This window comes from Sphaerodactylus townsendi, linkage group LG06, assembly GCF_021028975.2.
Source record: "Sphaerodactylus townsendi isolate TG3544 linkage group LG06, MPM_Stown_v2.3, whole genome shotgun sequence".
Taxonomy (NCBI): Eukaryota; Metazoa; Chordata; class Lepidosauria; order Squamata; family Sphaerodactylidae; genus Sphaerodactylus; species Sphaerodactylus townsendi.
The window spans coordinates 12775091-12802195 of record NC_059430.1 but is presented as its reverse complement, the minus strand read 5'-3'; the positions used below and the strand labels follow the sequence as shown (position 1 = coordinate 12802195).

The following is a 27105-nucleotide window of genomic DNA, read 5'->3' as shown; positions in this document are numbered from 1 at the left end:
CTGGCTGGGGTCCCCTGAACCCCACTGGTGAACTTTGCTGGGACACTGTATACTACAGTGGGGGAGGTAGATGGGAAAATCCCATTCCACAAGCTCTGATCATGGTTCCCATTGGATGCAACCAACCATATGAATCTTCATGAATTAATTACATTCCATCTCTTCTTGCCTCTTGAAGCTGGTTTACATAGGGCAGGGGTCTTCAAACTATGGCCCTCCAGATGTTCATAGACTACAATTCCCATGAGTCCTACCACTTGACCATGCTGGCAGGGGCTGATGGGAATTGTAGTCCAAGAACATCTGGCGGGCCATAGTTTGAAGACCCCTGACATAGAGGCCTCACATTCCAGGAGTGACCAAACCTTCACCCAGTGGCATAGTCCCAACGGGGTGTGGGGGAGTGATGCCCCAGGTGGAGCCACAGTGGAGGCACGGCCAGGCAGTGGCGGGGGGGGTGGCAAGGCATTCCCGGGGGCATTCTGGAGTGGGCGGCGCTGCAGAGGGGGCACAGAGCATATGTGTGCCCCAGCGCAGTTTCCCCTCGCTCTGCCCCTGCCTTCACCTGGTTACTAGCTTGGGCAAACTTTCTCCCTGGTGTTGTTAGTATCATATACTTATCTGGCAGTGACTCTGCATCATACAAGCAAAGGTTTTTCCACAGGTCTAGCAGCCCCATCTAAAGGGGGCTGGGTTTCAAAAGAACAGATGTTTCGGCATTAAAGGCAAGGGGTAAGAATGAGTTTCACGCTGAGGGACTGACCAGAATGGGGCCCTTGTGGCATTTTAAAATGACTTTAAAATAGTGACAGAGAACTCATGGTGGCCACAAGTTGTCCATCACATTTAATTTGGCTCTTCCTTATAGAGCATCATATTCAAGTGTCGTAGCTCCAATGGGGCGGAGCCGTGGCAGAGGCATGAGGTTCCAGGGGCGTTTTGGAACAGGACGAGGGGGCCGGCGCTGCAGCAGGGACGTAGGCTGCGCGCGTGCCCTGGGCGCAGTTTCCCCTCCCTCTCCACCTTTTATAGTCCTTATTTGGCTGTCCACTTACAGAGCGTCATAAGCATATATACTTAGAAATAAATCCCACAAAGTTCAACTGGATTTCCTAATACACATGCTTAGGACTGAGGCCTTCATTACTTATTTACAGGAATCCTAACCTGCTTTCCACCCTATTTGGGATGCAAAGAATTTTCTTCTCAGGTTGGCAATAGCTATGGTTGCCGGCCCAGCTCCCATGAACAGCTGGAGCTTTTAGGGTAAGGTGGGGGGGGGGCCTTTGGAACTCTTGAAAAAAAGTGATGTCTCTTCTCACGAAAACCCATAAAAATCTAAGGATTCCTTGAGCATCGTGGTTTGGCTGTGACATCACTTCCAGGTTTTTTGCCAGAAGTGATGTCGCAAATGCTGTCCCGCCCCCGGTGTTCTCTTGTTGTCTGGGAGAAAAGTGGGGGAAGGGGAGGAGAGGGAAGATGAAAGAGGAAGAAAGCCCATCAAGGTAGCAAGGGGCAATCTTAACAATAGTTCGCTAGAATCTCAGGCCCCTTCCGCACATGCAGAACAATGCACTTTCAATCCATTTTCAATGCACTTTGCAGCTGGATTTTGCAGCTGCGCGGAATAGCAAAAGACACTCGCAAACCATCAGCATAGAGCCCAGGGGGTGTGGCGGGGTGTCTTTCCAGAGGTGGGATCCAGCAGGTTCTCACCAGTTCCCAAGAGTGGGTTCTAATTATTTGTGTGTGCCGAGAGAGGGTTACTAACTGGGTCTGCTTTTCCGTTAGAAATTCCATTAGGTCCAAAAATCATAAAGTCCTGTTGTTTCCTATGTGGCTGGTTAGCGAAGGTAGAAAAGGGGATAATTCTTCCTGTTGGGCTGTTTTAAAAACATGTTTTAGAAATATGGTAAAGTTCCTTGTTTAAGGAAAGTATCCTTCTTTTGATTTCTAGAAACAAAATTAAGTATTTGAAAGTATTAAGTATTTGACAGGCAGTCAATTAGAGGAGAAGTAGTTGTTTCTGTTGGAAGTAGACAATAGGACTTGCTATATGGACAGAAAGATACCAGCTGGAAATTAGGAACTTTTTTTTTTACAGTAAGAGTTTTTTACAGTAACAGAGAAATTATTAATGTCCCGCTCCCGGAATGCCCGGCCACGCCCCCGTCGTGCCCCACTTAGTCCCACTGGCGCTATGCCACTGTTTGAATCCCACCACCATGGGAACCTGTTACTAAAATTTTTGGATCCCACCACTGTATCTTTCCGCAAGTGTGCGCCAGTGCGGGGGTGTGGCGGGGGCGCAGAGAGCACCCGTGCCGTGGGCCCAGTTCCCTTTCACTCCGGCCCTGTTGCAAACAGTTGTGAAAATGGATTGAAAGTGCATTATTAATTTTATAACCATGTTGGGGTGAGTCTTTGATGATGAAAATGTGCATGGATGTCACTGGGATTGGGTGGAGAGATGTCTGCTTCCCCGCCCCCAACATAACACTTTGAGGAAGGCAAAACCAGGAAGTGATAATAAATTGTACATAGTTGGCATGGAACCCCATCAGTCTGTTGCCTGCCAACACTCATGATTTTATGATGTTCTCGCATGCAAATCTCACACTAATGTGCTGTTATTCTTAAAATCTCCTGCTGCTGAAATAATTGAAATCACTTTTTGAAACACAGGCCTATTTTTTTTCAAGCTTCCATTGTTGCCGTTAAAAGAAAAACACCCTGCCCTAAAAAATATTTCTTAAATATAATGTAAAGGACTAGAAACCAACATCTAAATTTAAACATAAAGTATAGTTGCTTGGATTTTTAAAAAGGGGGGGGGGGAGACACCCTTCATAATATTCACGCCAATCTCAGTAAATCTTTTTTGTCTGACTCACGGATAGTAAACATGAAAGACTGGCAGTGCTGAACAGAAGTGTGGGCATTATAATTTGCAGCCAGTGGAATTACATCACTCGAATTATTTAGCTTAGTCCATGTGATGGGAACAGAAAGGAAACAGCCAACAAAAACTGATTTTAAAATAGAGAGACTCCAAATCCTGTTGTTGATTAAAATACAATTATGGAACTGTGTTTTGCTGGTCTTTCTTTCTTTCTTTCTTTCTTTCTTTCTTTCTTTCTTTCTTTCTTTCTTTCTTTCTTTCTTTCTTTCTTTCTTTCTTTCTTTCTTTCTTTCTCTCTCTCTCTCTCTCTGGACTGAAAGTGCATTATTCTGTATGTGCGGAAGGGGCCTTTGTTGGTTCACAAACCCCCATAAAAAGGTTTTTTTAAAACAAAACAAGGAAATCTCCTGTCTTTGGAACACAGCACAGACACACAAATTTTATCAGCCAAAGGGAAGTCTGCCTTTTTGCTTTCTTTCAACTTTGAACAAACCCCCTGGTCTCAAAAGTACGCAGAACATGGGACGGAGAAAAATGGACAACATGGTGTCCAGAGTCCAGCACATCGGGCAAGGGTTTCAACCCAAAGGCCCAGGCCAATCAAGCAAGCAGAAAGTGCTGTTAATTTTGACTAGAATACTTTCTGTCATCAGCTCCGCCCTTATTTTATAGGATGTGAACGTTTATATCTGGATTACGGACAACGAAAAGACAAGCCTTTGGAACATGGGCCAGAGAACGGCACAGGGTGATGGACATCCGGAGCGAACATTCGAGTTGACAGTTGAATCATAAACCCTACCACTCGACAGTTTAGAGGAATAAAAAAGATTTTAAGTTTCTTTAGCCAGACTGAGAAATGTAAAACGAGGCGACTGGAGCATTGTGGGAAATCTGTCTCGCCAAAGCTTTCGCTTGAATAATCTAAGTGAAGGCCAATCAGAAGTTTAAGGAAGTTTCTTTCACGCAAGTGTTTCGTTTGCCTTCTGAAGCTATAAGAACCTTAGAAATGAGGACCACAGACTTCCTACCCTAATCTGTATTTCTGGATAAAACAGGGAGGATTTGAGCAAATAAAGCTCAGAATCTTAAGGTCCACTTTTCACAAGGATGGGAGAGAATTAGATCTGAATAGGTTTATCTCAATCAGTCTTGGGTAGCTGCAGTTATTCCCCCCCCCCCTCCCAGTAAAGTACATAAATCCATATTTTAACCAGTAATGTTAAATCCCTTCTTTTCCCTGTGAAAACTCAGATAAGTTTGTCCCTCTCCATTTCTCAGGTATTATGTCACCACACATTAGGAGTTGTCAACACACCGTGACTTTGTCTTCTGCTAATGCAACGGCTCGACAAACATGGGAGTCTGACAGATCATTTCAAGAGCGTTTCTCTTACAGTAACCACATATTTTATCCTTCCCCAGATTTGACACGTCCACTGAGACACAGTCCTGACGTGAAGAAAATCGGTCTTTCAAATGCCAAAAAAAGGAAAGTCTCCTCAAAGCCTCATGTAGGCTTGGAGATGATTTGCAGGCGGGCAGGTAGGTTTCCGGTGTCAGTCACACAGATCCCTGGCCTTGCTAAGTATGATTCCAATATTTTTCTGGGTCTTCACAACCACCAGCCTTCTTTCTCACATGCAGTGCTGGTAATATCAGTGGGCAGGCCGAGCATGAAGGGAGAAAGGGGGGAAATCTAACCTGAATGAGAAATCAGCTAGATTCCTAACTGGTGAAAATGTATCTCTTCCCAGAGTGGTGTCGTGGTTAAGAGCAGGTGCACTCTAATCTGGAGAACCGGGTTTGATTCTCCGCTCTGCCACTTGAGCTGTGGAGGCTTATCTGGGGAATTCAGATTAGCCTGTACACTCCCACACACGCCAGCTGGGTGACCTAGGGCTAGTCACAGCTTCTCGGAACTCTCTCAGCCCCACCTACCTCACAGGGTGTTTGTTGTGAGGGGGGAAGGGCAAGGAGATTGTAAGCCCCTTTGAGTCTCCTGCAGGAGAGAAAGGGGGATATAAATCAAAACTACTCCTCCTCCTCCTCCTCCTCCTCTTCTTCTTCTTCTTCTTGTTCTTCTTGTTCTTCTTCTTCTTGTTCTTCTTCTTCTTCTTCTTGGAAAGAATTACCTATCTGAATCACCCAGGCTGGTTCGATCTCACCAGATCTCATCTGCTAAGTTGGGTCAGTACTTAGACAAGAGACCACCAAGGAAGTCTAGGGTTGCCATGTGGATACATGCAATGACAAACCATCTCTGTTCATCTCTTACCTTGAAAAGCCTACAGGGTCACCATAAGCCCTCTGCAACTGAATCCTTATCAGGGAAAGGTTGTATGAATAAACTGAAACCATTTTGCCCATGTTGACCAACTCCTCATTATCCCTCAGAAGGAGAAGGAGAGTTTGGATTTATATCCCCCTTTCTCTCCTATAAGGAGACTCAAAGGGGCTTACAATCTCCTTCCCCGCCCTCCCCACAACAAACACCCTGTGAGGTGAGTGGGGCTGAGAGAGCTCCGAGAAGCTGTGACTAGCCCAAGGTCACCCAGTTGGTGTGTGTGGGAGTGCACAGGCTAATCTGAATTCACCAGACAAGCCTCCACAGCTCAGGCGGCAGAGCTGGGAATCAAACCTGGTTCCTCCAGATTAGATACGTGAGCTCTTAACCTCCTACGCCACAGCGTAGGAGTTTGGAAGTCGCTTTGAAGCTCCTTACGGTTGGGAAAAATGGGATAGAAATCCAACTTCCTCCTGTTCTTCTTCGTCTTCTTTAGGGCTGAAATCCCAAATGAAGTTCCTAGGGAGCAAACTTCACTGGCGTCGATAAGACTTAACTCTTAGACAACTCCCATAAGACTGGGTTGTTGGAATTTTTTTTAAAAAAAAGCTGAACTGGTAAGAGAACTGCAACAGAGGGGAAAATGGTTTGAAAGTCCAAGCTGTATCCACAGGCCGCATTGTCTACCTTTAGATTAGCCAGTGAGAGATAGATAATGCACAGAAGAGAGATTTGAGCAAAGAATACGAACAAAGAAATGGCAGGCGTTTGTGCCGGCGCAAATTTCATGTGCAACTTGGCACCGCTGACACCATTACCACAAAGAATAGTTTAATCAAAAGTCTCCAAGGAACCACCACAAAGGAAGCCCTCGTGTTGCCAGCTTTGCTGCCGTGAAAGAAACACCTGCTATGCGCAACAACAAAAAGAGAACGGCAAACAATGGGTCGAGAAGAAAAAACCCGCAACCGACAATGGTGACCGGGGACGCTGCTTTCTCTCTCCCTAAGGTGCAATCCGCAAACAACCTGCTCTGGAGTATTCCTACAGAGCCGAGCAGAATTGCTTCTGAGTAAGTCATAGGTGGTTTCTACCGAATAAAGAGCAGAGGAAATGAAGAACGGTCACTGAATATATAAATAGAATAAATCAATAATATTTATGGGGGAAATGTTAGCCGTAATTTACAGGGCAATCCTCTGTGAAAATTGCTCCAGGCTAAGCCCACTGAAATGAATGGGCTTCGACTGGAGTAACTTTCCTTAGGATTGGGTTGATAATGTCTCAGTTACGCTGATGCTAAAGCTCCAAAACGCAGCTATTTTAAATCTACGGCCATTTCCACACGGCCAAATAACAGCGCCCTAGGGACGGAAAAAACGCAGTCCCTAGGGTGCTGTTCGTCCTGGCCACACTGGAGCGGCGTGAAGGCGCCACTTTTAAACCTCACTCAACAAGCGAGGTTTTTGTAAAGTGGCGCCTTCGGGCCGGCGCGGAGAGAACCGCACCAGCATGAGGGTACCGCTTTCGGCCCCTCCGGTGTGTGCAAGGGACTTACCTTGCCGTCCTGTTCAGTTCCAGGCACTTGCAAAGACACGCCCACGCTGCCCTCTGACCCCCGGGGGTCGGAGGACAGCATGGGCGTGTCTGTGCAGCTGCCCGGAGCTGAACAGGATGGCAAGGTAAGTCCCTTGCACACACCCTGGGCGGCTCCGTGCCTTGCGGGGACCGTGCAAGCAGTCCCGATGCCCCACTGGCTTCATTTAAGCTGGTGGGACGCTGCTACCGCTGGCTGTGCAGAAACAGCCTACGAATGGGAGCCTCCACAATTAATTCAACCACATCCATGGGAAAAAACCCACCCGCCCACATACGTTTTCTACATTTTTTCACCTTTTCAGATTTCTATATCCATCTCTCAAACCCTGACTGACTTCCAGCCTAAATCCAAGTTTTACCTCTTGGGAAGGTTGCCCTAATTTCAAACATTGCAGAAGGTCTGAACATTCAAATGGCCTCGACAAGGATCAGATTAAATATGACCTGGACACTTTGTGTGTGCGTACAGAGCTGTCAAGTTGCAGCCGACCTAGGGCAACCCAGCAGGTTTTTCAGGGCAAGAGACCCACAGAGGTGGTTTGCCATGGCCGTCCTCTGCATAGTGGCCCTAAGATAAGGTGACCAGATTGTCACCTTTTAAAGCCGGGACCAGGGTGTGCGTGCGTGCGTGCGTGCGGCCGCAGGAGCACACTGCCTTTTGGGGCACTCCCCGGTTTCCCGCCCTGTAACAGGGCGGGAAACGGGAGGGCCCCAGAAGGCAGTGCAGCAACCTTCCAAAAATCGGGACAGAAAAAAAAAACCCGCGGGACAAATTGGTTTAAGGCGGGACTGTCCCGCCAAAAGCAGGACGTCTGGTCACCTTGCCCTAAGAGTCCTTGGTGATTTCCCATCTGGGTACCAACTAGGTCTGATCCTGCTTAGCTTTTGAGTTTTGACAAGATCAGGCCAGCCTGGGCCCTCCAGGCCAGGGCCTGGAAACTAAGAGTTTGGGTTGACTCTCCTGCAAGGAGTCTTAAAGCGGCTTACAAACTCCTCCCCTTCCTCTCCCCACCACAGACACCTTGTGAGGTAGGTGGGGCGGAGAGAGTTCTGAGAGGACTGTGACTGGCCCAAGGTCACCCAGAAGGCTTCATGTGGATGAGTGGGGAAACAAACCCAATCCCCCAGATTGGAGCGCACCAGCTCTTAACCACTGCACCCAACTGGCATAGGAATGCATGAAATTGCAACAGGAAGTGCGTGTGCAGTTCCAGAACTTTAAGCACCCATGCTCTTTAAGTTACCAACCAGTCGTTTGGTGTGTTTTCTTAAGAGCTGTTTCAGATTCTTAGATGATCAGAACAGCCCACCCCTCCATGTTTAGTTGGGGGGAGGGAAATGCAAACACAGCCACAGCTATTTGTGTAGCCCCTCAAGCATGGAGATTCTGACTCTCACCAGCTTCAACTGGTGGCCCCGCAACACCGCACAAGCAAGCATATGAAGGCTGCTGATCCTCGAACCCAAGCCAAGGCTGCAAAAATCTGAAACTGAATCCTGTTGATCAACAGTGAGGACAATATTTGAAGCGACTGCTCTAGTTCCCAGGTCCAGTGTGACTCTCCAGTCTACATGCACAGCATGGAACCTGTCATGCCCCCACAGAGGCTTTTGTTATTTCCCCTATTAAACTTCAGTTTCTCCATAATTAGCATGGTTTTACGTTATTGTTAAGTCTTCTATGGGAGGGATTTTAGTTAGCCCCTGTCCCTTTAAGACATTTCCCAATAGGCAGTTTCCTTTCTTTACCCAGCATCCCCTGTTTTAGTTTAGTCAGTCAGTCTGAGAGAGGTGTTGAGGGTAGTTGGAAACTGGAATATTCGTGACGTCCATATGTTTGTACGGTGGTCCAAAGAGAACAAGTCAAGTTTAGCAGCAGTTAGAATATGATAAAAACTGCAAGAGCTGAAAGGAAGCAAGACACAGTGGACTTTCCTAAAGCAACCAGGAGAAGACACAGCCTACAGCTGCAAACCTGCTCAAGACAAGCAAGTACTCTGACTTAGATAGACCCAAGGAAGGGGCAGTGGTGGCGAACCTTTGGCACTCCAGATGTTATGTACTACAATTCCCATCAGACCCCTACTCTTGGCACAAAATAGCTGCTACCTGATTAGACAAATTCAGTCTTTTCTAGATTAGACAAATTCAGTCTTTTCCAATTGGCCATGCTGGCAGGGGCTGATGGGAATTGTAGTCCATAACATCTGGAGTGCCAAAGGTTCGCCACCACGGAGTTAGAGTCTTGTTTCTCTCCAGTAATAAGCCTATTATAATAACTGTTGAACCTGGCTTGTATATCCCCCATTCTGTCCTAGCCAAGTACAGGACACCTCTAACAGATTCACTTGGGGGGCAGAACAGAACCCAAACTGTTATAATTCTTTACTTTATACTATCGCTGCAAGATTTAAAGGCTCTCAAGTACATCGGCCAAGCACGCAATAAAAAAGCCAACAAGACAATTCACAGGAAAGGAAGGCTTGATGATCACATTGTTGTAATCAACATTCATATGGATTTTGGGCTGAACGGCCTCAACTGGTAACCTGATTATGTCTCATGAAGACAGCGGTGACAGGCAGGGCCAATCTTTGGAGGGGTGGTGTGTAAGGAAACCCACACTGATGCCGTCAACAGCGCTGGTGACTCAGTAGGTGGTACTATATTACGTTTCCGGTGAGTCACTGAGTGGAACTTCTCTTGGCAATTCGTTAGCACCGAGTTTTTTTGGCTTGGGCGTCATGTCGACATTTGCGTTTTTCCAAGCCAATAGCTACAAGTTATAAAAATAAGGCATTGTTGACACTAGCAATGGGCAAATTTTCTATTCCCAAGGGCCACTTTATTCTGCAGGCAGCGATCCGCAGGCTGGAAAAATATTTTGCATCACAAATGGATCGCAAATCGCACAGACTGCCAATAAAGTAACTGAAACTGCTAATCAGCTTCCAATCTGATTTCCATTCATTCATTCAGTCATTCGTTTGTTCATCTCTCTCTCTCTCTCTCTCTCTCTCTCTCTCTCTCTCTCTGTTGGTTCAGGGGCAATCCAAAACCTTCTGATCTGACAGTGACTAACACCTCACAATCTGGCTTAATATTCCCGTATAACTTTTCCAAGAAAGTAGAAGGAGGTAGTGAAGGGCACTGAGTGAATCAGCAGGTAAAAGAGGCAGCAGATATGTGCTTGACAGGGACATCATCCAACCAAAAGAGTTATCCCAACTTCCCACCAAACAGGGTCATCCTGCACACCCATCTTCCCTGTAAGGTGTGTGTGTGAACAGTCACGCAGACACCACATTGGTGCAGAGCAGATAAGGGGCTGTCAGGCAGCCGAAGCCCTCCTGGGCAGCTCGGTGCCATGCAGTGTTTTCTGACTGCCACACAGCTCTGTGAAACGCATAGAGGGAGAATTTCTCCACTCCCTTTCCTCTCTCTACCAATAATCACATAATAATAAAGATTTGGCATGGCTGATTCTGTTTATTTGTGATAGACCTGCTATTAGAGTGTTGTGGGGTTTTCCCGGTTGTATGGCTGTGTTCCAGTAGCATTTTCTCCTGACGTGTCTCCTGAGAATCTGCTATTCTCCGGGGCTCTGTCTGCTATGAAGGACGATCAGCAACAGCGTACCTTGACTCCCTGATGATCAGGCATTCCTGTCCCCCATTCCAACACAACTAGTAGCCCACATGTGGGCTGAACATTCAAAAAAACACCTACACATATATACTCTAGGCCAGGGGACTGCAACCTGCGGCTCTCCAGATGTTCATGGACAACAATTCCCATCAGCCCCTGCCAATTGGCCATGCTGGCAGGGGCTGATGGGATTTGCAGTCCATGAACATCTGGAGAACCGCAGGTTGCAGACCTCTACTCTAGGAACAAAATAGCTGCTACTTGATTAGACAAATTCAATCTTTTCTAGAGTGACAGTTTATCATGGCGTCCATGTACAATGAACCCTAGTCTGCTTAAGGCACAATTTGTGAGGTGAAGAGAAAGGGGAGGGAGGGAACCCAGGAACAAGCCAAGACCCCTCCTCAGTCTCCTCATCCTTAATTTAGGCTCACTGGCATATGCCCCTTTCCCGCCTTCTGCTCAGCTGCTTCACTGACTTTTGTTATTCAGAAGGGTGGGGGACGCACACACAAATTTCGCATTTCCTCTCTGGAGATCCTGATGTCTCTGAATCACATTTATGTTTGAAGAACCGTCAGTGAGCTACAGAGAAAAGGCAAAGGGACGTCGGAAATGAGGTCTTTAGAAAGCTCAAGCAATAGTGAATGCCGCTGGAACAGCAACATTTTCCATTGTAGCGTGCTTCCCTCACTGCGTGCAGGAAGCAAAGAGGTACTGAACAAACCAGGACTTCTACATTCAAATATCACAACAAACCGCACCTAGTACAAACCACTGTATTGTCGAAGGCTTTCATGGCCGGAATCACTTGGGTGCTGTGTGGTTTCCGGGCTGTATGGCCGTGTTCTAGCAGCATTCTCTCCTGACGTTTCGCCTGCATCTGTGGCTGGCATCTTCAGATGATCCTCTGAAGATGCCAGCCACAGATGCAGGCGAAACGTCAGGAGAGAATGCTGCTAGAACACGGCCATACAGCCCGGAAACCACACAGCACCCAAGTACAAACCACATTTAACAAGCCAGGCACAACATGTAGATGTAGTTTGTAATCTCAATTTAGGGTCTACCAACATACCCCAGTTTGTTGAACAGCTCCATTCAGACGTGACAATAAACTACCATTTATTCAAACTGTGGTTTGTTAGTGCATCTGAATTCAGACTTGGTGTTCTCTCTCAGACGGCCAGTATCCTACTGGGGGCTTAAAGAGACGATGCCCAAAGGCTTCTGGGTCATCACTGTGTAACAGTCTGGCATGTCACATTAGGGGTCTGAGGTCTCTCCTCGTCAATTGCAGAAAAGGAAGACTTTGGTCTCTCTGAACAACTGGACAACTACACTTCACACACCATCACTGGTATCAGGAACATGCTTTTTCCAGAGCAAAACAAAACAAAGGATCACACGTTTATGGCAGCCATGACCAACTAATTTGACACTTTTGACGTAAATCATATCCACATTTGACACATATGATGTAAATCAAATCCAGACTTTATAGATGATGCCACTCTAGTATGTATTGAAGTATGTGTTATTGGCTGTCGTGGTTTTTCTGGGTGGTGTGGCCATGGTAAACAGCCTGGAAAACCCAAACAGTCAGTTGAGTCAGCCCATGAAAGACTTTGACAATATGTATGTTATCTTCACCTTACCTTGTGGTTATGTGCCTTAGTTACAGAAATGAGGAGTGGGCACAAGGTAGAATCATCAAATTGGAAGAGACCACAAGGGCCATCAAGTCCAACCCCCTGCCATGGAGGAACACTTAATCAAAGAATTCCTGAAAGATGGCCAACCTGCGTCTGTTTAAAAAACCCCCAGAGAAGGAGGCTCCGTCACTCTCTGAGGCAGTGCATTAGAAGAAGAAGAGTTTGGATTTATGTCCCCCCTTTCTCTCCTGTAGGAGACTCAAAGGGGCTTACAATCTCCTTGCCCTTACCCCCTCATAACAAACACCCTGTGAGGTAGGTGGGGCTGAGAGAGCTCCAAGAAGCTGTGACTAGTCCAAGGTCACCAAGCTGGTGTGTGTGGGAGTGCACAGGCTAATCTGAATTCCCCAGATAAGCCTCCACAGCTCAAGCGGCAGAGCGGGGAATCAAACCCAGTTCCTCCAGATTAGAGTACACCTGCTCTTAACCACTACGCCACTGCTGCTCACAGTCGAACAGCCCTGACAGTCAGAAAGTTCTTCCTAATGTTTAGGTGGAATCTCTTTTCCCTCACTTTGAGTCCATCACTCCTGGTCCTAGTCTCTGAGGCAGCAGAAAACAAGTTTGCTTCCTCACCAACATGACATCCCTTCAAATATTTAAACATAGATATCATGTCCCCCTTTAACCTTCACTTACCCAGACTAAATATCCCCAGTTCCCTAAGTCTCTCTTCGTAGGGAATGGATTCCAGACCTTTTACCATTTTGGTTGCCCTCCACTGGATATGTTCCAGCTTGTCAATATTCTTCCAAAATTGTGGTGCCCAGAACAGAATGCAGTACTCTAGGTGATGTCTGACCAATGCGGAGTAGTGTGGTACAATCACTTCCATCCATCTAGACACTATATTCCTATTGATGCATCCCAGAATTTAATTGGCTTTCTTGGCCACTGCATCACATTGCTGACTCATGTTCAGTTTGTGGTCTACTAAGACTCCCAGATCCCTTTGCATGTAGTGCCTGTTGAGCCAAGTGTCGCCCATCCTACATCTGTGCATTTCATTTTTTCTGCCTAAGTGTAGTATCTTACATTTATCTCTGTTGAAATTCATTTCAATAGATAATAGATCAGTGGTGGCGAACCTTTGGCACTCCAGATGTTATGGACTACAATTCCCATCAGCCCCCGCCAGCATGGTCAATTGGCCATGCTGGCGGGGGCTGATGGGAATTGTAGTCCATGAACATCTGGTGAGCCACAGGTTGCAGACCCCTGGTCTAGAGTATACATGTGTAGGTGTTTTTTGAATGTTCAGCCCACATGTGGGCTACTAGTTGTGTTAGAATGGGGGAGTCAAGGTACGCTGTTGCTGACAGTCCTTTATAGCAATTGGCCATGCTGGCAGGGGCTGATGGGAATTGTAGTCCTTAACATCTGGAGTGCCAAAGGTTCGCCACCACGGCAATAGATACTCCAAACATTACCTTCTCTCTGGACACAGTGTATAACAGACTTCCCTCTGTGATACACCTCTGAAGATGCCAGCCACAGATGCAGGCAAAACGTTAGGAACAAGATCCACCAGACTATGGCCACACAGCCCGGAAAACCCACCAGAACCAGTCATTTTGTTAGTTCATTTTGTTAGTTTGGGCCCAGCTCTCTAATCTGTCCAGATCGTTTTAAATCCCACCCCCTTCCTCCAGGCTATCAGCTACCGCTCCAGATCTGGTATCATCTGCAAATTTGATTGACATGCCCTCTATTTCATTATCCAATTCCAAGTGGTTTGCCATTGGCCGCCTCTGCAAAGCGACCGTGGTATTCCTTGGTGGTCTCCCATCCAAGTTCCAACCAGGGCCGACTCTGCTTAACTTTGGAGATCTGACGAGATCAGGCTTCCCGCGATCAAAGATCCTGAATATTCAAAACTGTGTGTGGGGGCGGGGGGGGGGGGTTGAGCTGAAAATGGCTGTCCAGTGATGTAGAAATCCCAGCCATTTTGCTGGCCATTATAATGATGTTCTCCTTTTCAGAAACCGGCTCGGCGCCGCACGGCGATTTGTCTGTTAAATTGAATCTTTGCCTCCAGATAGCTGGATAGATGGATACAAAGTTTATTTTGAAACGTCTCCGAGTGCCTCGCGCGTCTGACTGATGTGAGATATTATTTTGAACATGCCAACGCATCTGAATGGCTCAGAGTCCTTTTCTTTCCCCGGCGCACATTCCTTGATAAGTGGCAGCGCTTCCCACTTATCAGTCACTCAAAGTGACTGCGGCTGTCACTTGTGTACAAAGCGCAATCAGTTTGGAAGCACAGACACCGGCATTTTTCTTCTCAGCTTGAAGCAAACACGTTTTGACTGCTAGTCATTCAATTTTAAAGCATCGTCAATTAGGGGCGGACGGAGATATAAAGAAAACACATCCTAAACACCTCCGCCAGCCAACAGTAAAAAAATTTATTGTTATCTCGCCTGAATCTTTTCTCTCTCTCTCTCTCTCTCTCCCTCTCTCTCTCTCTCTCTCTCTCTTTCTTTTTTTTCAAAGAAAAAACTTCCCCGCCGCGGCAGCCGCCTCTTTTTTTGGCTGCCAAACAAAAGTGCTCATGACTCTACATTCTCCACATGGATGAGACGGTGATCGTATGGCGTACTAATGTTCCTCGTAGTGGGTCCCTTGAATGGACAAGGACGCTTTTTCTGTCTCTCCCTTTGGCCATCTTTGCTTCACGCTGTGCTTTTCCACACGTACAAGGGCACAGTGGCAAAAAGGCAGCCTTCAAAAGCCCTCCTTGCAGACACACAAACAGGCGCACACAGAGAGCAGCAGAAAAACACGAGAGGTTTCTTCCCCTGTTTCTGTCCAGCCGATTGCATGGATTCTGTCGAAGGGAGAGGAGGACGAGAAGGCGGCTCATGCCGCACTTTCATATAGTGATGGAGTCAGAATGTGGTTTTTTTTTTAAGGCATCTGGTCTAATCCAAAGAAAGACCATATAAGCCACAGGTGTCAAACTCGCAGCCCTCCAGATGTTACGGACTACAGTTCCCATCATCCCCTGCCAGTATGATGCTGGCAGGGGATGATGGGAACTGTAGTCCGTAACATCTGGAGGGCCGCAAGTTTGACACCTATGATATACGCCAATAAACCTATGGAATGTAGGGCCCAAAGCTGGTTTGGAGAATGAATGAAGGATCCTCATGAATCTGACCGTGCATCATATGCAGTTAGAAGAAGAGTTTGGATTGATACCCCGCCTTTCTCTCCTGTAAGGGGCTTACAAACTCCTTTTGAGAGCCCGCGTGGTGCAGTGGTTAAGAGCAGGAGGATTCTAATCTGGAGAACCGGGTTTGATTCCCCACTCCTCCACCTGAGCGGCACAGGCTTATCTGGTGAACCAGATGTGTTTCCACACTCCTACAGTCCTGCTGGGCGACCTTGGGCTAGTCAAAGTTCTTTGGAACTCTCTCAGCCCCACCTATCGCACAAAGTGTGTGTTGTGGGAAGAGGAAGGGAAAGGAGCTTGTGAGCCACCTCGAGTCTCCTTACAGCAGAGAAAGGTGGGGGTAGAAATCCAAACTCTTCTTCTTTTCCTTCCTCTCCCCACAACACCTTGTGAGGTAAGTGGGATTGTGAGAGTTCTGAGAGGACTGTGACTAACCCCAGGTCACCCAGCAAGCTCCGTGTATAGAAGCAGGGAAACCAATCTAGTTCACCAGATAAGAGTTTGCCGCTCAGATGGAGGAAAGGGGCATCAAACCCGGTTCTACAGATTAGAGTCCACGTACTTATAGCCGCTACACCATGCTGAGTTGCCAACTCCGGGTTGGGAAACACCTGGAGATTTTGGGGGATGGAGTCCAAAGAGGGTGAGATATCAGAGTTGCACTTAACAAACAAAACAAAACAAAAAATGTCCAGAAAAGTTAAGATGGAAACAGTAGATCACACACACACACACACACACACACACACAAACACAAACAAACACACCCCATACACCTTTGTTTTTCCTTCCCTGCTAACTGGATGATTGCAGCAACCTCTGAGGAATCCCAGTAGCATTGCATACCCACTTTTGAATCATGCCCATACAGCTACCAATCAATCAAGAGGGCCAATCTACCCAAGCCTGCAGACAAGCATCACCATTACATACAATCTTCTTTCAAGCTGACCCAATTCTACTCCGGTTCAAAACTAGGCTCTTATGATCCACATACATATACACAGAGATATGGTTTTTGCCAGTGGTGGGATCCAAAAATTTTAGTAACAGGTTCCCATGGTGGTGGGATTCAAACTGTGGCGTAGCGCCAATGGGGCTGGGCGGGGCACGACGGGGACACAGCTGGGCATTCCAGGGCGGGGCATTCCTGGGCGGGGCTGTGGCAAGGACGCAGCCACTGCGCCCGTCCTTGGGTGGGAAATGAATGCACGCAGGGCTGCCACGCACGCCGGTGCACCTCCTGCTAGACTGCTTCAAGTTCTGCGCGCTACTGCTGAGAGGAGGGGCGTAACGAAGGCAAAAATCACGTGGCAAAATCACCAATTAGTCACCCCCTCTCGGCACACACAAATCATTAGTAACCTACTCTTGGGAACCTGTGAGAACCTGCTGGATCCCACCTCTGGAAGTGGCTATGGGAACAGAGAAGATGGATGAGGAGACATATGCCTTCAAGGGCACAGATGTTTAGACATAAGGCAAAATCTCCCATCCCCTCTGGTTTCCAGAAAACCAGAAACAGACTTTGTGAACGTGAACCCTGAAGGGAAAAACAGCCACTCTGGTGACCCCATAGGACAGCTGCTTCAGCTTCCCATCGCTGTCGAGAAAGGGGATGAGATGTAGGTGGGAATACCGGATAGGAGGGAGTTGAGTTCAGCCGCAGGGAGAGAGAACACAGCTCAGGTCTCGCTGAGGAAAAAGAGCAGACAGAGTCAAGGGTAGCCCTGCTTGTCAGAGCGGTTTAACTCTATCCCTGGGAGAAAAGAGAGCCCTTGGTTGGTCAGCCTGTCTCTGGTGATGAGCAGGCCTTGTACCATTTAGTCGGACTCTGAGGAAAAGGCAGGAAGGTGTGGGTTGAATCCGGTGCGCGAGACAGGATCCAGCCTAGTTGCAAGTCTTTGGCCCCTTCCGCACACACAAAATAATGCGTTTTCAAACCACTTTCACAACTGTTTGCAAGTGGATTTTGCTATTCTGCACAGCTTCAAAGAGCACTGAAAGCAGTTTGAAAGTGTATTATTCTGCATGTGCGGAATGAGCCAATGAAAGTCTATTTGGGCCTGAAAGCATTGTAGAAAAGTCTAACTACTTCCTGAAGTCATAACCTGTTTACGTTTTTCTGCCTCAAAATGGGTTTCCACTTTATCGACCCAGAGATCGATCGATCGATCGATCGATCTATCGATCTATCTATCTATCTATCTATCTATCTATCTATCTATCTATCTATCTATCTATCTATCTATCTATCTATCTATCTATCTATCTATCTATCTATCTATCTATCTATCTATCTATCTATCTATCTATCTATCTATCTATCAAATTTCTAAACCGCCCACCCCCGAAGGGCTCTGCTTTGTTCCTTGAAACTGCTGCTGCCTTGTTCCTTGAAACCATCCTGTAAATACAACAATCTTTTTTCTTTGGGTTGTTCACCAATCCTGCCTCAGTGATCGCCATAACCTCCTCGTGCCCCACAGAACTTACCTCATGGCAGCAAATTCAAAGCCTATACACTTGCTACCTGCAGAACACCTGAAAACTGGAGGGAAGGCTTATAGCTCAAAACAAACCTAGATCCACCCAAAATCATAGGAGGGTGTGTGAGGCCCTTTGGCTAGAAGAAAAGGTTGTCACGGTCTCCTGTCTCCTCTGGTTTCAGGAGGACTGGAAACAGACTCTGTGAATGGGAACTGTGATTCTCAGGAAGCCATTTAAGCAACAGCTACATGACAGAGATGAAGACATGCACAAATATACACAACTCTTTGGAAGGCTTCAGTGTGGTTTTAGAGCTTTGTGATCCAAAAGTGACACCAGTCTACGCCATACATACCCAGGGTCATCATTCCTGCATATGCATGTCAATAAACAATTGAGTTGTAGGGCGGTAGAAAAGACGTGGAGAGCAAGAGAGAAAATTAAAACAAACGAATGGATAAATGCACCGTCTCTGACCTGGATCTGTTGCTGAAGAAGGTTAATCTTGTGTTGCTGTTGCAGGAGTTGCTGCTGCTGTCTTGCAATCTGCGGGGGTGAAGAGATGAGATAATTTAGTGGGGAGGGTCTAGAGCCAGCATGGCATAGCGGTTAAGAGCAGGTGCACTCTAATCTGGAGAAACGGGTTGGATTCCCCGCTCTGCCACTTGAGCTGTGGAGGCTTATCTGGTGAACCACATTAGCTTGTGCGCTCCAACACATGCCAGCTGGGTGACCTTGGGCTAGTTCTAGTCGCAGTTCTTCAGAGCTCTCTCAGTCCCACCCACTTTATAGGGTGTCTATGGGGGGCGGGAAGGGAAAGGGTAAGCTCCTTTGAGTCTCCTTGAAGGAGAGAAAAGGGGGATATAAATCCAAACTCTTCTTCTTCTCGTAGCAATCAGGCAGGTATGTTACTCCTCGTTTAAACAGTCTTCCAAATTCCTGAAGGTGTTAAGGCAATGAATGAATGTATCCATATACATTTCCTCCAATATAATGCAAGAAAGAGGGCAGAAAATAATCAAAGCTGCGCATGAGAATAGTACCACGTGGCGTCTACTTGATGTGAATTGCCAGTGGCCAGACTGTCAGAAATTAACATAATACATTGAGTGGTACAGAAATTACATAACAAGGTCCTACTTAAAATAAGCTACACACGGCAGTATCCACCACAGTCCTGTTCACTGATCCAAGCAAGTTTAGGAAACATTATAAACAGTGCAGCCATATTGCCTGCACAGACAAGCCTTCTTTAAAAGTTTAATATTCAGTTTTGCAGTTTGTGGAAGGCCAGGAAGGGCTTTGGATGTGGTGTGGTGGTTAAGAGCAGGTGGATTCTAATCTGGAGAACAAGGTTTGATTCCCCACTCCTCCACCTGAGTGGCAGAGGCTTATCTAGTGAACCAGATGTGTTTTCACACTCCTACATTCCCGCTGGGTGACCTTGGGGTAGTCACAGTTCTCTCTGAATCTCTCAGCCCCACCTGCCTCACAAGGTGTCTGTTGTGGGGAGAGGAAGGGAAAGGAGCTTGTAAGCCACCTGGAGTCTCCTTATAGGAGAGAAAGGTGGGGTATAAATCCAAACTCTTCTTCTTCTGATAGATAGTCCCTTAAACTGAGCTTGTTAACAAATGGGTAGCCAACAGGAGTGATATGCATGCTCTGTCTAGCACAGGGGTCTTCAACCTGTGGCTCTCCAGATGTTCATGGGTCCAACGTTATGGACTCCCAAAGGGGGTGCCCCTATCCCCCATTGTTTCCAATGGGAGCTAAGAGATGGGGGCTACACCTTTGAGAGTTCATAACTTTGGACCCCCTGAACCAAACTTCACCAAACCTGGCAGGTATCATCAGGAGAGTCTTCTAAAGATACCCTGAAATTGTGATGCTGCTAGCCTACAAACAGCGCCCCGTGCAGTCCTAAAACTGAAAAAACACTAAAAAAATACAAAAAACACAAACGTGGGGAGAGCAAAATTCAGACTTTGCACCGGGCTCCATTTTCCCTAGCTACGCCTCTGGGCCTGACCCAGTCTAAATGAAAGAACAACACCCCAGTTCCCCTTTCCCCAAGAAGGAGGGAGGCAAAGCGAAAAGCCCCTCGAATCGTCCCTCACCTGTTCTTGCTGCTGCTTGGCCAGCTCCATTTGCTGGCGCTGCTTCTCGATCTGGGAGGCAGCCAACTTCTTCTGCTCGTCGTGAGCGGCCAGCAGCTGCTCCCGCAAACTGGTCAGCTGATTGATCATGCCCATGAGCTGCCGTTCTTTCTCCGCCAGGCTTTCTGGAGTCCCTGAGCATCATATGGTGACAAAAAGGTAAGAGAAAGAGAGAGAGAGAGAGAGAGAGAATGAGAAATGGGTACCTTTCCAAGCCCAGTTGTCACTACGAAAGCCAAGGGGGACATGGTTATCACGGAACGTCGCTCTAATACAACTTGATTATTTACTCGCTTACAGATTTTGGTCCCACCTTGTTTGGATGACGGAGGGTCAGAGCCAGAGATAGATGGGCTAGTGCATGACGCCGAGTGCATCTGTGTGCCACTGCCAGGCTAAGCAACAGTATGTCAATGATACCGAATATGATAGGGCTCCTCACCAGTTCTAGAGGAACGGAAGAACCTAAATCCAAGCCCATTCAGTGAGCAATTAATGTGTCTTACATTTTATCCCTCTTTTCTGCCATCATGGCAGAGTACGTATTCTGGCATCTTATATTAAGGTATGGTGTAAATCCAGAGGTGGGATCCAACCAGTTCTCACCACTTCTCTAGAAGTGGTTACTAATTTTTTCGAGTGCCGAGAAGGGGTTACTAAAGCAACCTCCCTGCCCAATAGGGACTGGAGGTGCGTGTGTGCGGCGGTGCCACTGTTTGAATCCCACCACCATCAGAATCTGTTATTAAAATTTTTGGAACCCACCACTGTGTAAATCCACAGGAAGCAGAGTTGTACAACACACTTGAACACAGTATGAACTCAGATGCACACAGCAGTTCAACTTCACAGAAGTGGTCCTACTTTTATTCGTTCACAAAATGTTGTTCTCACAAAGTGCTCCACCAGGCAGTGCGAAGACAAGCATCTCATAAAGGTATGTAAGGTTCAGACATATATATGGTTTACTGTCCAATCACAGTACTGTACCAATTAAGCCCAGAATGAGACTGTATCATGTGACAACTGTCATCTAGATTTTGATGATCAGACACCAATATGACATCTTATTTTCAGGAAAGTTTTCTTAGATTGCGCTAACAAGACTTTCAGGGTACAAACTTTTGGAAATCTTGTTGGTTTTTATTTTTAATAGTTTTATTCAATCAAATTTCTACCCGATGCTACCAGAGTCAACTTCTACTCCTCTCTTGCAGACCAATCTGGTTACTCACCTGAAATTACATTACATCAGACTGTGTATCATGTCCCTCGCAAGCACACTCTGAGAACCAGAACACTTTTTCTCCATCCATGTTCTTGGAGAGAATCTTAGGCCCCTTCCGCACATGCAGAATAATGCACTTTCAACCCACTTTAAAAAAATTATTATTATTATTAAATTTATAGGCCGCCCTTCCCCGAAGGGCTCAGGTGATGAGCTTTCAATGTACTTTCAATGTACTTTCAATGCACTTTGCAGCTGGATTTTACTGTGTGGAATAACAAAATCCACTTGCAAACAATTGTGAAAGTGGATTGAAAGTGCATTTTTCTGCATGTGCGGAAGGGGCAAGTTGGAAGAGACCAGTCCAACCCCCTGCTATGCAAGAACACAGAATCAAAGCATATATGGATAGTTTCCAGAGCTGAAACACCCTTAACATTCCTCACTGGTGAGAGTGAGCATGGTATAGCAGTTAGAGAGTAAGATTAGAACCTGGGAGAGTCCATGTTTGTACCCCATTCTGCCATGGAATCTTGCTGGGTGACCTTAAGTCAGTAACATACAATCAATCTAACTTCTGACAGAGTTATTGGGAGTATAAAATAGAGGATAGGATAGGATGTAAGTCACTTATGCCCTTAACTGGGGAGCATAAATGAAGGGAAGGAATTCTAAATGGGGACTGATGTCTCCACAGCAAATCTAGTCCAAACACTATTGTAATTAGGGGGGAAAATCATATATTGGGCTGGTCAATGGAAACTCATAAATGTGCACGCGCGCGCACACACACACACACACGAACACATGGGAGCCAGCGTGGTGCAGTGGTTAAGAGCAGGTGGATTCTAATCTGGAGAACCGGGTTTGATTCCGCACTCCTCCAACTGGGCAGCAGAGGCTTATCGGGTGAACCAGATGTGTTTCTGCATTCCTACATTCCTGCTGGGTGACCTTGGGCCAGTCACAGTTCTCTCTGAACTCTCTCAGCCCCACCTACCTCACAAGAAGGGAAAGGAGCTTGTGAGCCACTTTGACTCTCCTTAAAGGAGAGAAAAGTGGGGTATAAATCCAAACTTTTCTTCCTCTTATACGAAATCAGACCACCAGTTCATCAAAGCCCACACTGTCTACTATGATTGCCAGCAGCTCTCTGAGCTCTCCATATCACCAACTTTTTCATATCACCAACTGCCTGGGCTTTTCAAGTGGAGATACTATGTGGACCTTCTGCATGAAAAGACAATACTCCACCACTGAGCTACAGCCTCCTCCCCCACCACCCAATTGAAATGAACAAAGAGCCCCCAAGTCACTTATGTGAGTGCCCAGGGACAGTGAAATGTAATAAATGACATGACTAGAAGACAGGAAGTTCTCTGGGTGATATCAATCAATCCCCATAGCAAGTCTAACACACATAGCCCAGCTCTCCTTTCAGTGGGACTTGAGCCGAAGAACGACGCAACCAATTTTGAATGCACAATGAAACTGCAGGGGGCTCTAGAAGGAACTGAAGATGGAGAGCACCATTTATTCTTCCCCTCTCAGAGTTCTGAAGGAAATACAGTAGAGGCGCCTTTATTCACTGTAGATACATTCATCCCACTGTCCCCTCAATAAACAGACACTGCAGGTCATAATGTCATTCCAAAAACCAGCACAACCTACTTGACCAGAGTTGAAACTCGAAGAAAAAAAGCGTGTATACTCTTGACATCAGCGCTTTTCTTAAGGAAAGGTATCATCTGACCTTATGTGAACACCCAGTCACTAAGTACAGTAGTAATCTGGAAAAAGGAGATACAGCATAAACTCTTTTTTTCCAAGTTACCCACCCAGTAAATGGAATTATGTTCACCTTGGGCACAGTGGCGTAAGAGCAGCAGTGACATAGGAGGTTAAGAGCTCGTGTATCTAATCTGGAGGACCTGGGTTTGATTCCCAGCTCTGCCGCCTGAGCTGTGGAGGCTTATCTGGGGAATTCAGATTAGCCCGCACACTCCCACACACGCCAGCTGGGTGACCATGGGCTAGTCACAGCTTCTCAGAGCTCTCTCAGCCCCACCCACCTCACAGGGTGTTTGTTGTGAGGGGGGAAGGGCAAGGAGATTGTCAGCCCCTTTGAGTCTCCTGCAGGAGAGAACGGGGGAATATAAATCCAAACTCCTCCTCCTCCTCCTCCTCCTCCTCCTCCTCCTCCTCCTCCTCCTCCTCCTCTTCTTCTTCTTCTTCTTCTTCTTCTTCTTCTTCTTCTTCAAAAAGGAAAGTTGGATTTAGTTCCCTTTCTTCCACCCAGTGGAAAGCCCATAACCTCTTCCTACGTTCTTGCCACTGCATTTATAAAAGTGAAGCATTATCACACCAGCAGTAGATCTGACCGGGTCAAAGGACGCTTCCGCAGTGGCACACACAGAAAAAGCCATTAGAGGTGACACATGTAACAACCAACAACTTTCCAAAGCAGGGACTAGGGACCCGTCACTTTTTAGAAACGGTTGTTGTTGTCGCGGCAGTTACCAGCGCCCAAGGGCTCCAGAGCTTAAATGCACTTTGCACTCAGCTGAGGATTGCTTGGAGCCAGTGGCAGGGGGACAATAGCGTGCTGGCATCAGGGTTGTGATGTCACTCCGCCTCCTTCCTTATTACACCTCCGAAAGCAACACAGTCTAGTCGTGGCCTTGATCACATGGGCTCGACCGTCCGCATGAGCTGTCGGGACCAGCCAAAACAGTTATTATTTAGAAATGTTTTTTAAAAGAACAAACGGCAGCCAACGCACGCGAGCACGAATCAGGATTTCAAAAGAGGAAAGGGAAGGAAGGACGGACAAATGCACGGTGAGAAAAGAGGTTTGCAGGCTATTTCAGCTGGGTATCAGTTTCCGTGGGAATACTGGAAGTGTAAATGGTGGCGTAAGCACCTGAAAACCCAGAGGCTCAGCCACGGGTTAATATGGCCCTGTATGTAGACCGCAGTGTCTTTATCTGAAGGGCTAGATTTGGGTCCATGAGCACTTTAGAGACCAACACGTTTTGTGGCGAGGGTAAGAACATAAGAACATAAGAACTAGCCTGCTGGATCAGACCAGAGTCCATCTAGTCCAGCACTCTGCTACTCGCAGTGGCCCACCAGGTGCCTTTGGGAGCTCACATGCAGGAGGTGAAAGCAATGGCCTTCTGCGGCTGCTGCTGCTCCCGAGCACCTGGTCTGCTGAGGCATTTGCAATCTCAGATCAAGGGTTTGAGAAATCAAAGTGCTTTGCAACTGAGCTCGAATCTAGCTGTTCTCTTGCAATCTAACAGGGGTCGTTTCCCCACTTACCTCGACCACCCTTTGCTGCGCGCTACTCTCAGCGCGCATCATTTCTGGCATGCCAGCTCCTTCGGGCTTCCTAACGACTCCGCGCACTCCATGCGCCAGGGTCATCAAAGCTGCCTCGCTTTGAGGAGCCACGGTGGAATGATTGCCACAAGGCTGAGGGGGGCGCTGACACGGCGGCAGTGTCAAGCCGAGGCGACTGGGCTGCGTTGTCGCCGCCCCTGTACAGGGGAGTGCTGCAGGACCCTGCGCTACTTGGGGAGAGTAGCGCGCAGCAGATGGTAAGTGGGGAAACGACCAGGGATACCCTCACAAACTTTGTCTGAAGGAGAATCCCCAACTTAGGACTGTTCAGCTTTCTCTGTATCCTACACTGCCGCCATCCGCCAAATAGCATGATTTCCAAGAACTAACGCAAGCTTCTAGGCTCTTCCGCACCGGGCATCATTCTCGGTCTTGTAAGCCACCAAACGGGGGCCAGCGTTTAATAAACGCTGATTGTGCATAGAGGTATTTCAGTATTTAAATCCTTATTAACAAATATAATAAAAATTCAAATCAGAAGGGGCTTGAGGGACGGGGAAAGGAACGCAGCAGCGCCAATGTTAGTTGACATCTTCTTTAAAATGATTGCAATCATCGCGAAAGGATTCTCTTCCCCTCCGTGGAACAGCCTCTTTTATTTAACGTTTGCGGTTTGGGAAGCAAATTGATTGCAAGGGGTTTAAACACGGAGATATACGGGCCCCTGATAATCCCGTCATTTCACACTTGTCTAGTTTACTTTGCAAGAGGAAATTCAAAAGAAGGAAATGCAAGGCGTCCATGATCTCTGATATCGTGCATAAACTGTAGGCTAGAAATATACAGCCCTGAAGGATAGGCCAGGCTAACCCTATCTTGGAAGCTAAGCAGGGTCGGCTGTAGTTAGCACTTGGATGGGGTCTGCCAAGGAATTCCAGGGCTTTTACGACAAGGCAGGCAAAGGTAGTTTCCTAGACATTTATCTTTCTACCTGTGATTCCTCACCCCACCACCAACTTACAGGCCGATTACCCACAGGGCAGCTGCAGCACACTAACAGCTGGTGCATGCTGGGAGCAGAAAAATGTCAGGGCAATAAATCTTGTCCCGATGCACTTCCACCCTTCACACGTCAGGGCAAGATTTCTTCCTCTTGCCCCCCCCCCCCCGTGCTTCTCGCTTTCCCCGTGGAAAGCAAGAGCACTTCTCACGTGACTTTTACGCCAGAGCGGGGCGAGACTGGGGTAGAGCCGGCTGTGGGTAATCGGCCACAGATACTATATTCAGAATATTTTTCAATGTGCCAAAACTGCTACCAATCTTGATCCTCCTTGATCTCAGATTGCAAATGCCTTAGCAGACCAAGTGCTCAGGAGCAGCAGCAGCAGCAGCAGAAGGCCACTGCTTTCACATCCTGCACGTGAGCTCCCAAAAGCACCTGGTGGGCCACTGCGAGTAGCAGAGTGCTGGACTAGATGGACTCTGGTCTGATCCAGCAGGCTAGTTCTTATGTTCTTATGTTCTTATGCCCCCCTCCCCAAAGATCATACTCCCCTCCTACCCTGAAACACACTGGAAACGCATCTCGACTTTGCAAGCGAGAGATGGGGAAGCCGTCTAAATTGCTTTTAATTCCCGTTCATCTATTCAGTTGGGCGCTGGGGAATTCTTTGTGTTACCCAACCTAGCTGGTAAAACACCCCATTACGTACATTTTTTTTTTAAAAAAAATTCCTCTGCTGCATGAACAACTACCGAAATTAGACGTTAATTTTAACTGAAGCTGGGAGGATCCGCCGGGGCTTAATGTATTTGCAGCCAACCTTATGATTGGCAGGTTGTCACAGTTTGACATGCCTCTGTCTGATCGCGCTGCCAACGGAAGAAAACCGCAGTTCGCTGCTTTTCTTTCCTCTCGACTCAAGGCTGGCGAAAGAAGACAAGACAGCCTTGATGAGCGCAAACATAATACTGCGGAACGTACCCCTGAAGTTACTGTAATTGACAGGGGCGTCCCTGACTCGAGCCTGAGCTTTTAAGCTGTCCCGGCATCCCTCATTATCCCTGCACCACGCTGATTTTTTCCCCTCCACATATTGCCGTTCTTTGCATGCTTCGGCCCTGTCTCCAGCGTGGGGGTGGCCCCTGGTTCAAATCTGTCCTTGGCCACTAAAGCCCAAAGTAATCCCAGCCAAAACGATGCCCTCAGCCTTTCCGTACCGTCATCCCCCTGCCATTAAACTGGAGGGAGGGGGAGAGTTATGATATATTTGACAAGGTTGCTGTAAGAAAAACAGGAGGAAACGTGATGCGCCGGGAGCAGTCTGATGTGCTACACGCCCATGTTGATGTCGTAAGTCACCACAAGACCCTCTCAGTGAGCAGCGACTAAAAAAATCTAATAGACACATTCGTATGTCTGTACATAGAATCATAGAATCACAGAGTTGGAAGAGACCCCCAGGGCCGTCAAGTCCAACCCCCTGCAATGCAAGAATACACAATCAAAGCACTCCTGACAGATGGCCATCCAGCCTCTATTTTAAAACCTCCA

General features: G+C 47.3%; 1 protein-coding gene across 4 annotated transcripts in view; it reads right to left on the bottom strand.

Annotated features, from left to right (window-relative positions):
- SOX5 (SRY-box transcription factor 5) overlaps window positions 1-27105 on the bottom strand; it is a 633967-nt gene that overhangs the window by 230253 nt on the left and 376609 nt on the right. For all 4 annotated transcript variants that reach the window (XM_048499520.1, XM_048499517.1, XM_048499519.1 and 1 more), the window contains exons 5-6: window positions 19940-20112; window positions 18300-18368 (exon numbers count right to left, since the gene is read on the bottom strand). In XM_048499520.1, coding sequence (XP_048355477.1) covers window positions 18300-18368; window positions 19940-20112 — 242 coding nt within the window. The remainder of the gene's footprint in view (window positions 1-18299; window positions 18369-19939; window positions 20113-27105) is intronic.